The sequence below is a fragment of the Drosophila tropicalis genome, unplaced genomic scaffold, assembly GCF_018151085.1.
Source record: "Drosophila tropicalis isolate 14030-0801.00 unplaced genomic scaffold, ASM1815108v1 contig_805, whole genome shotgun sequence".
In the NCBI taxonomy this organism is placed as follows: Eukaryota; Metazoa; Arthropoda; class Insecta; order Diptera; family Drosophilidae; genus Drosophila; species Drosophila tropicalis.
Genome location: NW_027173295.1, coordinates 869,717 through 891,497, shown reverse-complemented (window position 1 = coordinate 891,497; position 21,781 = coordinate 869,717). Strand labels below are relative to the sequence as shown.

The window sequence follows — 21,781 nt, the reverse complement described above, 5'->3', positions numbered from 1 at the left end:
AAGCTTTATTTGCTTCTCATACCTAAATTCATAGCTCGATTATAGAAGTTTCTAAGATTTTCCCACTCTAAATAACCATTTAAGTGAGACTTTAAATAAATCAAATCGTACAAAATTACATGTTCCATCGTCGAGCCAAAAATTTTGCTTTAATTTTATTAGGCACCTTTAACAAATTCTTTGACTAAGGTGATATTTTCTTTAAGACTCTGCTTAAAGATAAAATAAATCCTAATTTATATATATTTTTCAATGATCAAGAGCTGTTAGATAGATAGTTAAATATTAAATGTTTATTTAAATTAATTAAATTTTTTTATTACAGATCTGATGGCTGGCTTTGTTTAAGAAAAAAACAAAACATTTGACAAGGTAAGTCAAACATTTTTATCCAATTCAACTAGCTCAGAGACTTGTAGTTTGTTTCTTAATATTGTTGCTCTATATTGATCCATTTGGTCAGCACTTGGGCATTAGTTTTAGTCTACGGGTATTTGTAATCCCAATAAAAGGGAGCTTACTTTAAAAGTTAAATATGGATTATTAGAAACATTTAAGAACTAAAACTTTAGTAAATCTTTAAAATTAAAGCTTTTGTGTTGAGCACCAAAGATAGTTTCTGTGGCTTCTCTTTAGGTCTCTTTAAAATAAGTATTCATTGTAAATATGCTAAAAAGAAACCAAAGCTGTTTAAATAAATCGTTTAATCATCAAAACTGCTAAAGCATCAAACGGAAGCCAGATCTCACCTGCCATTGTAGTAAATATTGCCACCTGGGCCACCTTTCTGATGGCAATTTAACTCAAATTGTCCTGCAGTTCATTTTAAAAGAAAGTCCGATTCCACTTTCATTGACTACTTGTTAATTTCAAAATTAAAAAAAGTTTTTCTTTGGCATTTATTCAAACAAAATGCTTTTATTTAAATTTGAAAAATTGCCAGGGAAGTTGCATTTGGCTATTTAGTTTACACCACAAATGTCAGCTGGCAACGTTGTCCTGCTAAGCTATGACAGGAGACTCACAAAATGTATGTGTGTGTGTAAGCATGAGTGTTCCGGAGAACATATTAAGATAGGCGTGAGCTGCAAACAAAATCCGTGCGTGCCTGCATGCCCTAATTGATGGCTTCACTTGAGCCAACTAAAAGGACTCGCATTCGTTATTCCCATTTAGTCACTTGGCCAAAAAAGAAAATGAGCAAATTATTTTAGTCATTTTCTTCATTTTTTTTGTATTTCTTTTTTGTCTCAGCTGACATACACTTTCCCCCAAATTGGGTATATAAAATGCTTTGACAAGGCTATATTCCGATGGCTTTTATCCAGCAGAGTTCATTAGAGAAAATGACAAGACAAAAGACTTAATAGTCTTGAGAAAAACATCGACGTTGATTGACTAATACATTTTAATGGAAACAATCGGATTTGAAAATAAAATAGTTTCCCGCTGATACAAAGAATTAGCAAGGGTATTTAAAGGAAATAGTCTGGCCCTCTAAGATAACTACTTTTCGTTCTTTTTTCTTGTCGTTTTTGTGCGTTTGGTACTTAAATTTAATTTCCTCTGTGCTGACAGAGCTTTTGAATTTGAATTTTCTTTGGGCAGGGCTCAGTTTCCTTTTGACTCGGTTAATGAGCTGAGTGAGTACTTACACAAAATTAAGTGTTGTCCCACTTCAGTCTTCAGCTGACTGGGTAAACATGTCTCAGAGTAGACGGCAAAAGATGGTGGATGGGATGGCGGACACACACACACACACACACACACTGACACACACTCACATACAGACACAAAGGAAATGGAAAAGCAACGCACAACACAAATAAGTAAGTATGAAAGAAAGAAAAAATAAAGAAGCAAGAAAAAAAAAAAAAAAAAAAAAACGTATCAAAAGCAACAAGAAAAAGTTGAAGAAGCAAAAGCATCGTCCTCATTCTCCTACTTGAAGTTGCTTTTTCTTTCGCTGTGTGGAAATCATCATAAAGTTGGAGATAAGTTTTCTTTTCATTAAAAAAAATGCGAAAAAATGGGCAGTGGTCGGACGGAGAGCAACGGAATAGGCCAAGGAGAGGTGGAAATGAAGATGGAGGTCGCAACGCGACAGGAAACAGGCCCCAGCGACAGGCAACGATGGGAACGGCAACAGCAACAGCAACATCAACATCAGCAACAACAATAACAATGGAAAATGTCTGTAGTACATGCTTGTATATACGCAATAGGGAAATGTATATGTGGATGGAGAGGTGGAAACGGCGACATGGACGTGAAGTTGGAGATGGAGAAGAAGTCCTCTGAGTAGGGCAAAAGGAACTTTTCGTTGTTTGCTTGACAGTTTTGCCCGTATACTATGCTCCCAGTTAGCAGTTACAAGTTCCTAGCTCCACTGCTTTCACTCCTCCATGTCATTTCAAGCTGATGCCCAAAAATTTACAACCATTTTAGCACTTTACAACACTGACGACGTAGGGTGAGAAAAAGAGAGAGAGAGAAAGAGCCTTGCTAACTATAACTCACACTAATTCAATAAATGCACGTGGCAAGCATGCAGGACACGTAGCCCAAAAAGTTGACATAAATCTGCATAAAATATTCGCATATGCAAAAATTTTCACCACCAAAAACAAAACAAAAAGAAACAAAAAATAAAAAACTCTTAAAGTCAAGACAACTTTTGCCCAGCCGAAGTTTGTATACCCTTAGGCAAACAATCATTAAAGCTATCCTTCCTACGGAATATAAATGGACAATAATGGAGATTTCATTCAATATTCAGCAATCTTCCGATTGCTCATATGCATATGCCGATGTTGCCCAATTCAGTTCGTTAATAAATATCTTGAGTTTTTTTTTTTAAATTAACCTGACAAATTTGGCAAGAGTATTACAAGAAATTTCAGAAAGAGAGAGCGTGAGTGAGAGAAATAGTAGTCGTAGACGACGAACAAGTTACTGAAGTAGGTGTGTGTGTGTGTGTGTGGGAGCTTAACTGCCATGTTTGCCAACACATGTGCCCCCCTTCCTTATCAAGAGACTGACGGAGGCGGAGGCGGACGCGTTGTCGGAGATGCCAACGGAGACGAAGGAGACGCAGAGTCCGGGCTATCATTGCAACTGCTGGCAAACACTTGACGTAGGTCCTTGCTGCACATTATGCATGACAGCCATTGAAAAATCTGTAAAAATTATGCAAATAGATTTCACCAATCACTTAACTCGGGAATGCGCCGGATACGGAGCATGGTGATAGAATAGAGCGTAGAGATGGAAATGGCAATGGTTGAGAGTGTGAGAGACAGAGAGAGGAAGAGAAAGAGCAGGTTAATGTCTGACTAGCATAGCTTTATATGTATATCATTCGTTCAATGTGCATGCAAGGATATGCCATTGAGCTGATATGTCTGACAGAGTTATGCATCATCATAGCAATGAATGGCCAGAAAGCGATAAGGATAATATGGTCTACATAGAACGGAGAATGCAAAAGCATCTCTCCGGAGACTGAAGGACTTTATGTCTGGGTCAATCGTGGCATGACTATGCTGAAATTCTGAATTCATTAAGCATTCATTATCTATATTCCCGACTAATGCTGCATCAGCATATAACCTTGTACATTTAGTGCTACTTGCCAATCACATTTCATTTGTCATAAAATTTGACAATGAGATTGATTGTGTCTAATTGTTGGAAGTTCATTATTGAGATTGGATGAGTTATACAGAAATCAGACAGAAATCAGACTGGGCCAGGAGGTAGGGGACAGGCCAGCAAAACATGCCAATCAATCGGAGAATTGTTATCTAAGAGATCACACAGAGAGTCGCAGAGTCTATAAAGATTCATAAATATTTATCGAGTGGTATAATAAGAAATACGCAACATTCATTCAACTTTTTTTCAACGAATAATTCATATGCTACTAATGAACCAAACTACATTCATACATATGTATATGTTAATTATGTTCCTTGAACTACTGAACATATCACTATGCTAGTTACTCAAAGGACCTGCAACAGTCAATTAAGAGTCCAAGTTTCTAATAAACAATGAATTCCAATTTAAACTATTTTTGAAGGTGTACTTTATCTATTGTTTATATTACTCTTCTAGAGTTCTATATGTATTTGTCACTTAAATTATATAAACATACTATTTATAGTGTCTTTACAGTAGAGAAGGATATATGTAAATAAATGAATTCATATTGATGCAGTGCCGTTTGCAATGATTTTGCCTTTCAACGAAAGTCTATAATTAGCGATAGATAAACAGCATATTGTATATATTGTTGTTGTTCAACATCTCGCAAATTGTTCACCCCACATTAGATGGCTACAAAAGACTTCCCAGCCCCCCAGACTGCCACCCACTCGATTACCCTTCAAACGCGTTTACACTGCCTGAAAACAGTGCCAAGAACCCGAGAGCCATCATCAACGCATATGACAGCCACCCCGCCAAAGGGTAAACAAATTCAAGGCGAAATTGATGACATGGTATACAAACACACACACACACACACACACACACGCTCATACATATATATGTATGCAAAGACTAAGCAACTCATATACACATGCCAGTTATTTGACATTGCTGGGCTCAAGCGAAGTCAACGTCAGCATCGAAGTTCTCGTCATCGTCAATGTCGATGGTGGAAGGAAAAGGTTGAACTAACATTGGCGCAGCAGTTTCTCAGGTTCCTTATGCTCAGTTGCCGTCGTCTCCTCAGTTTCAGTTTCAATCCACAAGCCGTTGACAATTTTTAGAGAATTTGGATTAAGTGGACTTTGCTGTCGACATCCTTGCTGAGGTTGACAAGGGGAGCTGAAAATTTAGCATGCCCATACTGAATATCGAAGGTGGACGGAGCAGGAGATGTAAGGGAAGTAGGATGAGGAAATTCCTAAGAGTTGCCCCATTACAGGCTGCCTTGCATGCCGCAATGTGGGTGCAGGTGCCAGAAGGATCCGGACGGATAGGTAAAGAGGACATAAGGGACGAGGCAAGTTGACATTTTGCAGGTCCCTTAGACCCACCATGCGGTTGTAAATATTTGCTTACGTGTCAATAACCCGCCCAGTGATTTATTTCATATTTGGCCTGAAGACGTGTGTGTGTTTGTCTGTGTGTGTGTGTGTATGTATATGCCAACGTCCTGCGAGTCCTGCGAAATAGTTTTTACTTTGCTGCCGAGCTGCGGCTGTCATTGACATTTGATATTCATTGTCAGTTTTGTGTAGTTTTCCAAAAGGGTTTTCCATTTTTATACATACATACATACATACATACATATATATTTCTTTTTGTTCGTCTTTTTCCATCAGCCAGCTGCTATACATTTTTCATGGCATACTTATGAGGGCAAAGGCCCAGCGGCAGCCGTAGATGTCCTTAAAGCCACATAAATTGTCCTTAAATAGCACAGAGGGGAAGTAGAAGATGATGAAGATGGAGCTGGCTGGCTGCAGAGCAGCATAGGAGTTGCGGACAGCCAGACAAGGTATTCTGCAGCTGTTTTATTTTTTTTCATTTTTTGCGACCATTTGCCTTTTACTTTATTTTTTTTTTTTCTTCTTTTACGCTGGCTTTTCTGCTGGCACAAAAAAATGTTCAATCAAGCGTGCAAGGCTTTATCGCTTCATGTGTCGATATATCCCTTTGTGTCTTAGTTGTATAGGGGGACATGTGTGTGTACATATACATATGTATGTATGTATGTATGTATGTGGGCGTGTGCATCATCATAACCTGTTCAGTCGCCGCGGTGACTGTAGAATTCTTTTAAAAAACGAGCTTAAAAAACATTCCTCGCCTGATTTGATTTAAGTGTTTTTCTTTACCAACTGCCACACACACACACACACACACACAGACAGACAGAGATAGATAAAGAGAGGGAGGGGGACAGCGTGAGAAGGTAAAAGGTTCGCGGATTCTACACGATGCCATCTTCAACATGGTTTATTCATGCAGCAGTCGCATTATGCAAATAGCCTTGCCCCAAACCGCCCATGCCACATTCCATTTACCACTTGAAATTTGATTTTTTTCAATTTCTATTTCGATTTTTCTTTGCCATTTTGGTTGCAAAAAGAAAAAAAAAAAGAAAAAGGAAAATAAAAATATCCTACCAATTTTATATTTATTTTTTATTTTGGGACTGGGACAGGCAGCCACTTCTCAATGCTTTCACTTCACTTGTACAAGTTGAGTGGCACTTGTAGCTTGGGTTTAGAGCAAAGAGAGAGAGAGAGAGACAGAGAGAGAGAGAAACAGTGTGTTGACTATACAGAGGGCAAGCAATGCAAAGAGAGTGTGGAGATGTAATAGGTTAACAAAGGGGAAGGGAAACTAGGTGCCAAAGTATGCCATTCATTTGCCTTTCAGGCAAAAGTGACTAACGCTTTGGCAGGAGATTTTTTTCTCTTACAGCAATTGAATAAAAAGTATAATACAATTGCTTAAACAGATTTTAAAAAAAAAAAAAAAAATCCCTTTTGTCGAATTTCCAATGATTTCTTATTAAACAAACCAACAACAACAAAATTCTCAATAAAAAAAAAAAAACAAGAAACAACACACACAACAAAAAATGTACAGTAAATCTTTCGACATTTTTCAACAAATTTGAAGGATACAAAAAATTTGCATAGAAAACAAATTACTGAGGCAAAAACAATTTGACTTTGAAATAAAATGAAGCGTAAAGAGAAATGAGAAGCAAAATTATTGCTACAAATAAACTCACACACACACATACACAAAGATAGATGTGACACACACAGAGGCACACTCGAATAGAATTGGAATTATTTGCAATTGCTTAGTTGTTGGGAAAATCTTTTCCTTCCCATTTGCCAGCAGCTTGCCTGATGTGAGCAGAGACATTGTGACAAATGTTTAGTAAATACAACACTCACTTCAGTCCCCCTACCCATCTGCCCACCCCCAGTTCTCTAGCTAACACAAATTTTGCCACAGTTTACTTAGATATATATGTATATATTTAGCCTCTGTTTGTGTGTGTGTGTAACTATATATATCTGTTTTGCATAGAATTTTTTTCTTCCTTCATCTTTTCCATTTTGTCAGGCGTTGTCTTATTTGTATTTTGCCTGCATACACATATGTGGGTCGCGCGTATCCTTGAACATTTCACAGCTTACAAATCCTTGGCACGCACATCAGCATGTCATCCTCCGACTGCTGCTGCTGCTGCTGCTCCAACAGATCTTCTCTACTCGCCCTTCTCCTGCTCCTGCTCATCGTCAGCTTAGGCATTGTTGTTTGCTTTTAACAAAGGCAAAAGTAATTCATGCAAAATGCGCCTGAAGAATCAACGCACACACATTTCTACATATTTGTTCAACAAAATAATCGCAACAACAACAACAACAACCGAAGCATAAGATAATGACGATGACAACAACAACGATGATGATGCTCATGATGATGATGATTATGATAATAATGATGCGAAAATGAAGGACGAATCGTTGACAGCGACAGGCCTGTCAGTTGATAGGATTCCCTCATATGCATATTTTACGCGCGAGATTTCTGGGCATTAAAATTAATGATACGTATGAGAAAGATAGAGAGTGATAAAAATAGGGGAATATCAACCACTTCAATCTGTTTAAAAGCTCATCAATCAGCAGATTCCAATGGCAATTTGCCAAACATTTACCATTTACCCTGCAAAATTTCAATATATGTTTACTTCAAATACATTTCATTGGGCAATAGAACAACAGAAATAGCACTTTAAGCCAAAACAATACCAGTGTAGAGCCAACATGGCGTATGCTTGATATTACATGTTAAACTATTGCTCTAAACTTTTAATTAAAATGCTTGCTACATTTGATTTGTTACTCGCAGTGACGCATTTTGATTTGATTTGTGTGGGCATCTATTGTAATTTCAATTCAATATAAAGGATATATTTACATACAAATGTAGACATTTATAGCAATTTTCTAAGGCAAAATCATACAAATTGAATGACAATTACGAAAAATTCAATTAATATTCCTCTAAAAAGGGAGGGAAGGGAATCAAAATCAAATTCAAATCAAATTCCCCTCTCTACCCATCAAATGAAATTCAAATTTTCTAATGTCCTGCCTGCAAAGCTTTTCCTGTGCCTGCGCCTGTGTCGATGTCTGTGTCTGTCATATTAATTAGCCAGTCACCAAATTCACTCACCCGATCCCATTCGCATCTCCATCGCAAAGCTCCATCACTATACACTAAAAACTAATTAAAAAGCCGTGTCATTTGAAAGCCTGACAACAAGGCACACCCCTTTTGCCCACAAAATGCGCCACCTTCACGCTAATCGAATTGTTGAAACGCAATGAAACGAATGTCATTTGAGCCGAAAAAAAAAGAACTGAACCCCCTCCCCAACTCCTTCTCTCTAACCCAAACACCTCACAGATGCCGACGTCCCATTTTCAATTCATATTCCCCTTGGTTCAATTCATATTCATTTGGCTATCAAATGCCATCGAATGGCCGTCAATGACAGAGAACAATGAAATCAAATTAAAATACACTTTAACGCCGCATTGTATGAATAACAATCAAGGGTTAAATAATGGCAAAATGCTGCTATATATGTATGTATGTATATGTATGTATATACATTTCTGTTATACGATCCTATACATCACCCAATGACAAGCAGAAAAGTTGAGGCTATAAATTTCAATCGCAAAATTAAATTAAGTTTTGAAGTGCGTTGCGTGTTGTTTAATTAAGTAGGTACACGGGACATTAAACCCTGGCATTGAAAATATCCATAAAAAACGCAACTTTAACACTTAATTTTTATGACTAAGGAGAAACAGGGCCAACAGCAAAAAAAAAAAGTAGAATTAAAGAACGAATTTGTAAACTGGTTTTACTAAGAAATCTGAGCTAAATTTAACTGTCACCGAAATTGGCCACATAAACGAAAACAAAAGGTTATAACATTAAATGAACTCTTTGATTGAAGTTCACTTAAAAAGGACATTAGGCAGAGCTTTATACACAAATAACTTCAAGTCTATTTAATTACATCTATTAAATTTATAAATTGTAACTATTATTTTACTACACAATTAATCAAATATAAGAAAAGATAGAAATAGATAATAGATATCCTCTTAACTATTCAGCTCCCTAAAAACTTGAAAACTCATAAAATACTCTAACCACTAGCTAAAATCACTAACCATAGTATTCTATGGTTAGTGCTAAAATGTTATACCTCTGAAGTCCTTAGAGGATACCAAATAAGACTCATTAGAAAACGAACAACACAAATTTGTTATATGCGAAGTTAGTTCTTTAATGCAGTAAAAAGAAGGTATCAGACCTTGGCGCCATTCATTTTATTGCTCTTACTACTTTTTGACTCCTAGAAGAATGGACATAATAGAGAAAATATGTAAGAGTATCAGAGATTGTAATATAAATATGTATGTCTTAAATATCTATATACTGTCCATTTGAGCCAATTAGAAGAACACGTTCCATCAGTTTGAAGTTATCTTCTTTCTTCACATCGTTAAATAACCGCCTAAAAATCTCAAAACTCATTAACTGTGTTAAGCAAACAAATAAACGAAAGGCAAGGCATTCAGCCATATAAAAATTCAGGATATTCTTGCTTTTTGCCAAAGCACTTTAGTGCCGCTAAGCAGCTTAGTGAAAGTCCGTGGTAAAGAAAAAGAAGAGGGGAAAATAATAATAATAAAAAAAGAAAAACAAAAAAACACAAAACGAGAGACAAAAAAGAGACTTATGTGTACATACATATGTGTGTGTGTGTATATATGACAGCCTTTTGAAGGAAACTTGAGTAGAAGAAGCCGCCTTGGTGTTTAAATAACTTTGACGCGCTTGCTTCGCATACGTGAGTTTTTTCCTACAAATACGTTTGTCTGTATGTGCCATTAGGAGCGGAAATGCCACACACACACACACAGGCACAGGCACCTATAGAAGTAAGGGAAATGCAGAGGGCAAAAGAAAACTTTTGATGACGAGAGCATGAGTTTGACATGCCCCAAAGAAATGCCTTTTGCCTCGCACACAAGGGTAAACGATTTTTCCCCCATATGAGTGTTAAGCTCGTTACAATTTAGCCGCACTGCCAACAACTCTGGCACTGACTTCCAATTTGAGTTGACAAACTTTTCAACTTGTGCGTTATAATTTGTTACAGTTTATATATTTATTTCGTTATTCGTTTTTTTGTTTGGCAAATTGTTGCAATTATCATTTGGCAATGCTAATGAGGCGAAATTGCATTGAACCGCAAGAAAACCCAAGTAAAAAAGAAATATCTCGCCTTTAAGTATGCAACAAAATTTAAAGTCTTTAACACACACACACACACACACACACACTGATGCACATAGAGACATGTGCAGTCTGTGCACTTCCCTTTCCGCTGCGCCATTGAGGCAAAGTTTGTTTGCTATGGAAAATGACGAGGGACAACGAACAGAAAAAAAATGAAAGAAAGACTTACCGCTGTTGTACCATAAGTCAAGTTCTCTTCCGGCTTGCCAGATGACGATAATAACGATGATGATGATGGCGATGGCGATGGTGACGACTACAAACGCAGACGGGAATTTACAAACACACATACATACATATCTTTTAACACTTTTTCTTCTACTATGCAACTATTTTGCATATACATATCTAAGAAAACGAAAAAACCAAATGTGAGGTTAGCTAAGTAAAAGAGCTTGAATTTATATTGATGTTTGACTTGGCGCGTGTGCAACATTACACAAGGATAAGGGAAAACGACAAGGGTGTACACACACACACACACACACACACACACACATATACTGTTGGCGAAAACTGATATGAGTTCTTTTTATCCCACTCCATCAAGCTTTCTACAGTGCTCCATTAAAGCCAACAGCATTTTGCTCCTCTTCGTTGCCTCCTTCAAAGCCATCGTCGCCGCCGTCGTCATCATCGCCATAGTCATCTTACAAGCCATCGTAAACAGATATGAGAAGAGCTATGGCTATATATCCTCTAAATGTGTCAGTGTGTGTGTGTGTGTGTCAGTGTACTGATAACCTAGCCTAGCATCAGCGATAAACAAGTTGCTGTTGGTCCTATGCATAGAAGAAAAAAAAAAGGACCGTAGAGGAAAGAAGCAGCCCAAGTGCAAATTCGAAAGGTTTTTGACATTGGACAAGCTTGTTTGCTTGCATGTTCCTTAACTTTATTGCTTACTTAAGTCTTTAAGCCCGACAGCACTTAACTGAGATTTTCTTTTTCGAAATGACCAAAAAGAAGAGAAAACAAAAACCAACAAAAAATTAAGGCAGTTAACAGCAGGGAGGAATAGATACAAAGTTTGCCATATCAAAAATTATTAGCAATTTAATGCACCACTAGTCCACGACAAGCAAAACCCTGAAAGACCGACCGTTCTTTTCCGTTTTTGTTATAAAAGTTGTTGCAACATTCACTGACGCCAGACTCCAGACGCTTTAATGGTTGCTGCAGCTAACTCTGGTTGCCTCACATAGGGGCAAGGCGATGGCAAAAGAAACCCATGAAAATCTTAAAAACAACATGTTTTTAATGCAACTCTATACTCTGCCTTCGCATTGAGCTTATCAGTTGATTCAGCTGCGATCAAAAATAATAATTAAGTCATTAACATTTTTGAGGACACTATTATGATGATCTACAAAATAATATTTATATTAATAATTTAAATTAGTCTGTAAGTCGTTTTAAGCAATTAAACTTATATTTCTTTACACTTATTAATAAAGAATATAAAAATTGAGATTTTAATATTAATCCAAAGAGATTTTTTCTGTTTTTAAATTAATAAGTGCTTTTTACTAATCGCAAACTAAACAATTTTTTTTATATTTTTCTTTTATAAGGTAGAAGAAGAAGGTAAAATAACCCACCTAAACACTTTAGCAACTGAAATAGAGTTTAAAATTAAATACTTCAAAGATATTCATCTAATTCATGTGTTTCAATTCGAACCATTTAGAAATACTTCACTTTGTACTTTTAGTTATTTATTTATATCTTTAATCTAACTTTGTATAATAACGTTCTCATTTTTTTAAATTTCTTGTCAGCAGAAAGTGCCATGTCTTTACCTCAAGTCTATAAGTTGAGAACTCAATATACAAAACCCAAAAAGAAAAGAAATTTCCAATAATTTGTTTAAACTCTTTTCTGGTTTTCAAAGAACTGTCTTCCATATATTACCAAATGTTTGTATATTTGGAATAAAATAAAAATATTGCTAATAGACTTAAAGAAAACTTTGAAAACTTTTCTCTCTTACATAAACAAATATGCAAAATTACATGTTTAATGCCTGTTTATTGACTTTTTGACTTAATCAATCTCTTTCAAATACAGCTGTAAAATAGCATTGCTTTGGGTGTTTTGTTTGGTCAAACCATCCGATTAGCAAAAATGTCCTGCCCACATGAGACAAAAACACTTCAACACATATCAGTTCGTATCAAAAGTTTGAAAACTAAGAGTTTGGTCTATTAATTACTTCCAGCTAGAGTAGTCAAAGTGAATTTCGCGGAATAATTTCAGAAGTTTCTATGAATTTATTGAATACCCTTATTCATGAAAGAGTACCTACATTAAAAACTTTTCACTAAAATTACTCACAAAATTTGTTAGTTTAATAATTGAAATGTTTAATGAAACCCTAAAATTGTAGAGTATTTATGTCGATACTGTAACTAATTTAATTTGCCAACCGATTCGACATAGTGAAAACTATCAGAGTCAGTTTCTGTTGTTGTTGTTGTTGTTGTTTTTGTCGACTGCCAAGCTGATGTCTGCCGCCGCTGCATCCGTTCCCATGTCTGCTTCATGTCTGAGCATCTAATTTAAAATTATGCAACTTTTCATGTGTGTACGTTTGTGTGTGTGTGTGTAGGTTTCTTTTTTTGCCTTTTTTGTCAGTCCCTCTGGCGCTGTAATTTCCCAATGGCACTCATTGACTTGCCGACTCCTGGTTTTTTATTCTAGTTGTTGTTGTTGTTGTTGGACAACACGCTGTTTTGAGGTCACGCGTTGCAAGGCCCCAGCCTCCATATTTACCTCTTACCGCACCGCTCACCCAAAACAACATTCATAAATCATCATCTGCAGAGAGTAAGAGAGACCGAGAGAGAGAGAGAGAGGGGGAGAAACAAAAAAAAAACCATGGATAAACCAAAGTGTTGTTTTTGTTTTCTACTCATCGTTATCACTGGCTGCTGCTGCTGCTGCTGCAATCGACAGGCATTCTCTTCTCCCTGCTGCTCCTCCTCCTCCGTTTCCTTTCTTTTTTTTGTTGTTTCCCCTAGCAACATTGCACAAAAACACATTAATCAATTCTTACATCGTCTCTGGCATGGCATACCAAACCAAACCAGAGCAGAGCATAGCCATTGCCATAGCTATACCTCTGGATATCACACACACACACACATACATATATCCATTGTGCAGAGTGGAACAGACCCCCAGCAGCAACAACAACCAGGGGGGGAATTAAACCGTTACACGCTCGGCAAACGGCAAAAACAAAACAGCGAAAAAAAATGGCAGAGACTACAACAAGAACTTTACCATAATGTGCAACGCGCGTGAAAATTCGTCCTTAGCTCGGCGTGAAAAATATGGTTAAAAAAAAAAAACACAGGAAAAATATTGTTAAAAAACAAAAAGAAAAAACAATACGAGACAAAAGAAAATGTGAAAAATCATCGCAAAAGCTAAATTTGATGCTCTGAACATTTGCATACTCTCTTTTGCTCTCCCAAGAAGTTCACCTAAGTGGGGGAAGAGGGAAAAATGGAGGCACAACTCAAAAAACAGTTCGAACTGCAAGCAATTTGTTATAAATGAATACACTTTTTGTTCTTTTTTTGTCTTCGCAAGTTCATAATACTCTTTTTGTTTTGCAAAAATAAAGGTATCCAAAGTTATGATACTATAACTAGACAGAAAACTGTTTATGCTGCAAATATTTCTGCTCTTCAGTTTGTCAGAGGGAGACACCGGCTCCGTGTCCGCATTTATTTCAATTTATATGCCCGGCGATAAATATTTGGCCATAAATTTGGCATACTGAAATCGCTCATTCAAGCGTATTTAAATTTGTATATTGAATATATCGAACAAAAAACCCCAATTATATACATATATACATAAATGTACGTTTACATTTGTAGACTTTAAGATATTCACAAGTGAAATGTGTAAAAAGTGTGTAAACATTTCTGGTTAATCAAATGATTCTCTCAGGAATGAAAATAACTATCGAACAATTAGTCATTGATTTGGATATATGTATGTATACAGTTTTTAAAAATAATAGGTGTTGAATCATATCTAATTTTTGTCGGATTTTTATAAAGCATATACCATTTGACGGCAAATTCAATTTACTTACATATGTTGATTAAGAAAAATGTATGTTACCTTAAATTGGTATCGTAAAACGGCTTCGAACCAAACGATTTCAAGAATTTCATATAAAAACCCAGAACTTCGATTGGCCCTAAAACCAGTACTGGGGCTAAATTGAACATTGGTATGAAGTTTATGTTGGATTATCTAGAACTACAATTTCTTCAAAGAATTCACATGTCTAACTCAATATCTCCTATTGACCGAATATGGTGGGGGGCTTTTTGTTCAAATGCACCTGTCAAAAAAACGTCGAAAGGTGAATTAAATAACCACCAAATGACTGAACAAAGCCAAGAAAACCAAATTCAAAGTTAAAAAATAAAAAAGGGGCTAGCCCACAGACCACCACTGTAACTCATGAATGCACCTAGAAAAGCTTTTCGTTGAGAGTCCGTTGAAAAAATCAAGATTTATTGTTCAGAATTCGAGTAATTTTTCGAAAGCATAAAGACATATCGAAATCACACGACCTGATACTTTGAAGTATTAAGAGAAGAAAAAGTGAGGAGTTCAGACCACCGAACTTACCAATTCGATCCATCGATGGCATAGCTACATATACATACATAAGCTACATATGTATAAGCCAGTCTACTAGATAATATAACTTTCTACATTTTGCATTTGCATGCAAGATAGAAATATCTTATCAAAGACGGGCCAATAAGCTTCAAAGCTGAAGTTACTTTGCCAGAAATTTGACTTATCTTTGTTCCCCCAAAGTTGAAAAAAACATCGTTCGAACTTAGCCACTGCCTTTTGGCTTCAAAGGTTTCTTGAAAATAATGTGAAATAATAAGCCAGGCCAAAAACATTAAGAAATTCTGTGTCTAGTTGTGGGACAGGGACTAGATTGTGGCTATACATACATATATGGTTTATAGTCATTAGATTTAAATCTTTTGAATCATTAATAATTCTCTATTTTTACCTGTTTCTTTCTTCTTTGTTTTGCTTCTGTTTGCAGACACAACAAAAATGGCATTGAAATGGCGACAAAAATATAAGAGCAGAAAAAGGCCAAAGAAACTGAAACAACGAACAACAGCAACAAGAACAAGCACTGCCCGAACAACAGCAACATTAACACCAACAACAACCAGACTGAGAGAAAAGAGAATACGGAGGGTAGGAGTGGAAAAGTGTAGAAACAGGATGCAGTTGCAGATGCAGCTGCCAAATGAGCGACACAGAAATGTCACAAAAATGTTGCAAATGCTGCAAATGTCATCTGAAATGGCAACAGCAAGGGTAACAAATCTAACACAATGTCATGCAATTAAAGCAGCAGGAGCAGCACCAACAACAACAGCAACACCATTGAATACAATGACTTCCAGCTGGAGGAGCAGCAGTAGCAGCAGCAACAACAGCCTCCTTCTCCATCAGCAACAACAACAACAACAACAACAGCAACAGCATCATCACCATCAGCATCAGCATGAGCGGCAGCGGCGACAACCGTTTCCGGCGTCAATGCTAACATGGCTCGTCTGTGTGGCATTGAGTCTCGTCCTGGCCACTGCCTCACCCTCTCCCGCCTCCTCATCTGCTGGTCCTGCTGGCTCGGGTCCTGGCAAACCTGCCAATTTGCAAATGGGTCCCGCTTCCGGCTCCGCCACCGGTTGCTCCCTGGCCGAGTTTAGTTGCTCCAATGGACGCTGCGTGCCGTTGAGCAAATTCTGTAATAACAACAACGACTGCGGCGATGGCAGTGATGAGCCACGATTTTGCACACGTAAGTACAAAAAGGATTTCAATAAATGCCCACTGGCCCCAAAACTACAAAGGCAATTATGTAAAGCTGTAACGATTAGGAGTTGGCCAAAGGATCGCTGTTAATCGCTGTTGCAACTTGATTAGCGATAAATTCGATGGCAATGCTAGATGAAGGGCTTAGAAAGCCACGAATGGATAGACATAGTCAGGGAAAAGCTGAGGGGAGGCATCCCACAAATGAATCACCATCACAACCTAGGCTAGGATAGGGATAGGTTAGAGTCAGTAGCAGATGCTTATCCATTATTCCCATGCCATGCTATCCACCAGCAATCAGCCTTGTCAAGCCATATAAATATCCAATAATCAGAAACCATTGCATCACCATGATCATTCCTCTTGGCCTGCTCTGGCTTTTTTCCTATCTACTGTCTGCTATGTCCTTTCTCCAGACTCCTCTCCGCCATATGCCACACTCATCATGTATACACAGCGTCCATGTGTAAATGTAATTAAGCACTCCCATTCGCACATCGAACCAGCCTCGCTCTCTCTCTTTCTCATAGTTGGCGGGGATATCTCGTGGCAATCCAATGGCCCTCATAATGGCGGCAAAGTGAACTTCTCACTTTGCCAATTGGCTGCCTATATAAGCCGCACACAACTGCCATATATAGGCCCATTCTCTTCCCCCTACCGCCCGTTTTACTGTTGCTGCTGCTGCTGCCACTGCCGCGTCATGTCAAGCGTTGATGAATTTAATTAAGTATTTTTCAATGACATTCAATGAGGCAGCAGCAGAACATCTCCCAGTGTTGAGCCCCAAAACGAAGGGAAAGGGACAAAAGGGATCTTTCATTCCATTGGGTATGAGGGAAACGACAACACATTGGATTTTAATTGAAAAAAAAAACAAGCAACAAACAACACATCATCAAGTTGGGTTGGAAAATGTTCTTTCAAAGCATCTTAAGCAATTGGAATTTCATTCAATATTTCATGGTTGCCATTGCTTGGCCCCCACACAGAGCCAGTGAGCCTCTAATTTGCCATTGTTGGGGCAATTATGGACACACTCCATACAAATTGCCCCCCCGGATAGGCAATCAAAATACAAATATCGACGACTACAAATCGCTTTCATCTCTCTCTCCCACTCCATACACTGAGCAAAATACTCGACAAGATTCGCATTGTGTATTGAGTCGGATTTACTACAAATTTAATAATGCAAATTGACTTGAACAACAAAAGTTCTTTGTCTTGGCCTTACTCAATGGTTAGGGCTTAAGACCATTTGAGCTGTAAGGATTATAATCCGATTATTAACTACCTTCTGGCTAATTGGATGCAATATTTATTGGCAGTGTATGTATATGAGAGGCTTGATAGCCAAAAATGATTGCATTATGCACATAATTATCTAATTGACTATTGATAGCTGAACGCATATTAAATTTGATTGAATGCAAAGCCAATAAAATCAAATTGAAATTGAAATTTTCTTTCTCTGTCCAAAATCTCTAATCTCATCCTATGCATTTTTAATAAAACTAATTGAAATGCCATATGGAGTAGAAATGCGCAGAGAGAAAGAGAGACAAAATTTTCCATTTGTCATAGAAAAATATTTAAATGTCCTTTCGAAATGTAAGCCACCTGAAATCCATCACCCCTCCCGATCCCATAGCCCAACTTGATTTTATTGCTCCCGGACTGTTTCTTTGATTTCTCTCATCCAGAGGCAACAATAACTCAATGCCATGAATGCAAATCTTGCAAATGTAAATCATTCGCATTCACATGTTCATTTAATTATGTAAAGAATTTATGAATTTATAATCAAGTGAATTGGCAATTGGCCTTTTAAATAAATAGTTATGCACTGTTGCATCCGAGAATGTGGATAAACGATTTAAAAATTTTACATTTATTGTCCGACAATTGCAATAAATGCCATGCAGTAATAATAATTATCGATAATCAATGATATTTAATAGACAATTGCATAATATGCATAGCGCGTGGAATCTAAAGTATCCAGCCAGCGATTAATTAGCTAATTCATATTCAATTCAATTCAATATCAATTGTTTATTTTTTGTCAATCATTGAATGAGGACTAAGTTTGAGCCAATTGAATTTGAAAGAAAGTAGGAAAATACATTTTTTATTATGTTTGAAATTTAGCTAAAGACTTCTCAATAAATTAATTTAAGGTAGACCAAGGAATGTTGTGAATGAGTTAGATGTAGCAATTGCATTATTAATTCATAGTCACATAGTCAAATTTTTATTTCAAATTATTCATTTCATTTCCAAGCGTTAATACTCAAAGTTCTGTTCATATTCTACTCATTTATTTACTCCGAGCAATTCAAGAGTAATTTATTTGTTATTTGAGGGCTGAGGGATCTTGTGATGGATTCATCCTTGCACAGTTGAGGTAATTGCCAGTTTTATTCAGGTTGATGTGATAACCTTCATGTTAATATCATGTTAATGTGACATTGTGGTGTGTGTGAATGACTGTTAATTCCCAGCTAGCTGTTGATTTATGGCGCGACAAATGCCATTCCTTTCATTTGGCGCCCACACCAATAACAAATGACGGGATGACAGAGTATGGGCAGGTTCAGGGGCAGGAGCAGAAGCAGAAGTAGAACCATGGGCATACAGGGCAAATGAGAAATGATATCCAGTTAGTTGCGGTTACTTGGCAGCGCTACAAACAAACTAATTGCCAAACTAACGCTAATTGCATTTAATATATATTTCTGTTTTCATCCTTTTCGTCCCTATCGTATACAGGCTGTAATCGCACCTACTATGGCGACATTGGACAGACTTATGCCTTGGAACTGCATCGACCCAAACAGGATCGCGTGCCCTTTGTCTGTGTGCTAACGTTTACGGCAGCAGGTGGCCAGCATGGCGATGTCGTTCAGGTGAGTGAGTGAGTGAGCGAGTGAGCGGGGTGGGATATCTATTGCTGCTGCCTTTCACATTTCATTTTGTAAACGGGATAAACTATGCCATTAAAAAGATAAGCAACAACTGAACCAATGGATTGACGAGCACGGGGGAGCACAAAAAGTGCCTGGGTATATCGGAAGACGAGGTGTGGCAGATGAAGTGAGGGTAAGGTGAGAAGGACCCACTGCCAGGCAATATTGATTTCAAAGCCACTCACTGGAGCGCTGCAAGTCGCAATCCCCTAGAGTCAAGGAGCCACATGAAGCGTAACTACAACTGACAGGGCAAGCAATCGCATCCACCTTCCTTTCGCTCTCCACTTCCGCCCCCGCCCCTGCCTCTGCCTAGATGTTCCACTGGTTGTGGCAGGAAGGGAAGCAAGTGCCGGCGCCTGTTAGTTATTACGCCACTTCACACCTACAGCAGCTACGAAGCTATGAAGCCGTAGCCGTAGTAGCTATAGTCAAAGCCAAAGCCAAATCCTTTAGCTGCCACACTCGAGTGCGTCCAGACATTGCATTGATATACATAGTACGAGATACGGAGACTGGCCAGCAGTTTATTACACCGAACCACTAGCTACAACAAGAACAATAACAACACTGGAGAAATTGATTTTTAAAAGAAAATATATATCTATCCATGTATGTGTAGATTAAATTGTTCATAGCTAGTTTTTTATTGCTGTCATTTCAGGTGACTCTGGATAGCTTTACTATTGGCCGTTTCACATCCTATGTGCATGAGGGTTGCCCGGATGGTTATATGCAAATAGCCGAATCAGCACGTACCCCCATCGGTGGCATGTGGTGTGGCAGCTCTTGGGGTCCCGTATTATTCTATAGTGAAACGCGCTCCTTGATATTCACCATCAAGCTGAACAGGTCCGAAAACTCAATACGCTTGCCTAGTCCTTTTGCTAATCTGCTCAAGCTGCTTTTCGTTTCTGTTTTCCTTTCCTTTTACAGACTGGCAAGGGATCAAAGCGGTTACAACTTCGACTTTCGCATTCGATACAAAGTTCTATCCAAGGACAGTTCAGTGACACGCTATGGGGGCATAAAGCTAGCAGGTGAGTAAACGAATCCGCAGCTTAAGCCAACATCCGCATCCAATATTAATCCTCCCACAGAGCTTGCCCAGTGGCACAATCGCAGCAGTTTTCTCAATCAGCAGCAGCAGCACCAACAGCAACAGCAGCAGCAACAGGGCACGGGAGCTGCCTTGCAGGAGTTTACCAACTCAAGTGGAGCCCGATCGGATCGGTATGGCCAGGACTTTAGTCTTTTTAGTGCCTATGCCAATAATAAGACATTTATGGCCTCATTGGAGAAACCATTGATCAAGGATGAACTTAACTACACCGAACCGAAATATTATTTAGGTAAGCGCCATCTGAAAACTATATGTTCTATATTCTTAATTCTCATGCGTTTGGTTTAGGTGATCTCATTCCTGGTACATATTGCTCACGCATATTCAGTGATTGTGACAAGAAGTCGTGTCGCCTGCAGTCACCCAATTTTCCTGGCATCTATCCACGTAATCTTACTTGCTACTATGCGGTGCGACAGGTAGGCGTTGTCACAAACAGAAACAATTAAAATTAAATTAAATTACCATTCATCCCATCTGGCGTCATGCGACCCATCCATCCATCCATCCATCCATCCATCCATTCATCCATCGCCCACTTGGCTCGACTTGGCTGCTTTTCAATCAGTCTCGGCATTGTCCTGGCAACGTTGTGCATACGCAGTGTGTTGGCCTTAAAAAAGGTGTCACAAAGCTGCCAGGACAACGCTCCTCTAGGGTTACAAAAGCAGTCACCTAAGCCGGGTCATGGCAGCCCGGCGAACGAAGCCAAAGGTTAGACTGTCATTATGGTAGGCCCACAGACATCCACAGATAGCCTTTTAAGCGCATTAAAGCCCACGCCCAGTCCCACTCCCTCAGTCCGACTATGACTAGCACTTCCACTCTCATGCCCATGGCCGCAAACATTATCCTTCGTCCTTGCTCATAAAAATGCCACAAAATCGTTGACGTTGATGTTGATGTTGACGTTGACGTTGAACTTGTCTATCGTCCTACAGCTTTAGCTTTACCTCCATCTCTCTCTCTCTTTCCCTCTCCTGTTTTTTTTTTCTTTTTTTTTTTTTTTTTTTTTGTTGTGAAGAAAGTTCAAAAAATCAAAATGGAGGGATGGAAAAATTAAAAAGCAATTTACATTCCAAATAAAATGAGCTTTTATTATAATTAACTGAAGTGTATGAAGTATATACACACTGAACTCAAGTCTAAAGTGGCCTAGACAAACATTTTTTAATATGTCCCGCATCTCAAGGATGCTTCAAAATAGCACATTGCTGACAATGAAAATAATCCAATCAGCCATGGGTGTAGTCTACGCTGAGATCCCCTTCTCATCCACATTAAGGATGTTTCCCAAATGTTAAGGAAAATACTCTCAAGTAAGAATAGTATGAAGTTTTAACGAAACGTCGATTACTGCTATGAAAAATTTACAATCGTAATATTGTATTTAAAACAACTTAGGAAATAGGACATTCAATTCCCG

General features: G+C 38.0%; 1 protein-coding gene across 5 annotated transcripts in view; it reads left to right on the top strand.

The window, feature by feature from the left end:
- The window catches only part of LOC137579932 (uncharacterized), a 49,137-nt gene that overhangs the window by 16,632 nt on the left and 10,724 nt on the right, over positions 1-21,781 (top strand). For 4 of the 5 annotated variants that reach the window (XM_068293831.1, XM_068293828.1, XM_068293829.1 and 1 more), the window contains exons 3-9: positions 326-372; positions 15,473-16,243; positions 19,036-19,172; positions 19,897-20,084; positions 20,169-20,272; positions 20,333-20,584; positions 20,644-20,774. In XM_068293831.1, the coding sequence (XP_068149932.1) occupies positions 15,484-16,243; positions 19,036-19,172; positions 19,897-20,084; positions 20,169-20,272; positions 20,333-20,584; positions 20,644-20,774 (1,572 nt within the window). In that variant the 5' untranslated portion in view covers positions 326-372; positions 15,473-15,483. Of the gene's footprint in view, positions 1-325; positions 373-15,472; positions 16,244-19,035; positions 19,173-19,792; positions 19,845-19,896; positions 20,085-20,168; positions 20,273-20,332; positions 20,585-20,643; positions 20,775-21,781 lie in introns of those variants that run through there. The other variant, XM_068293832.1, reaches the window with a different exon arrangement.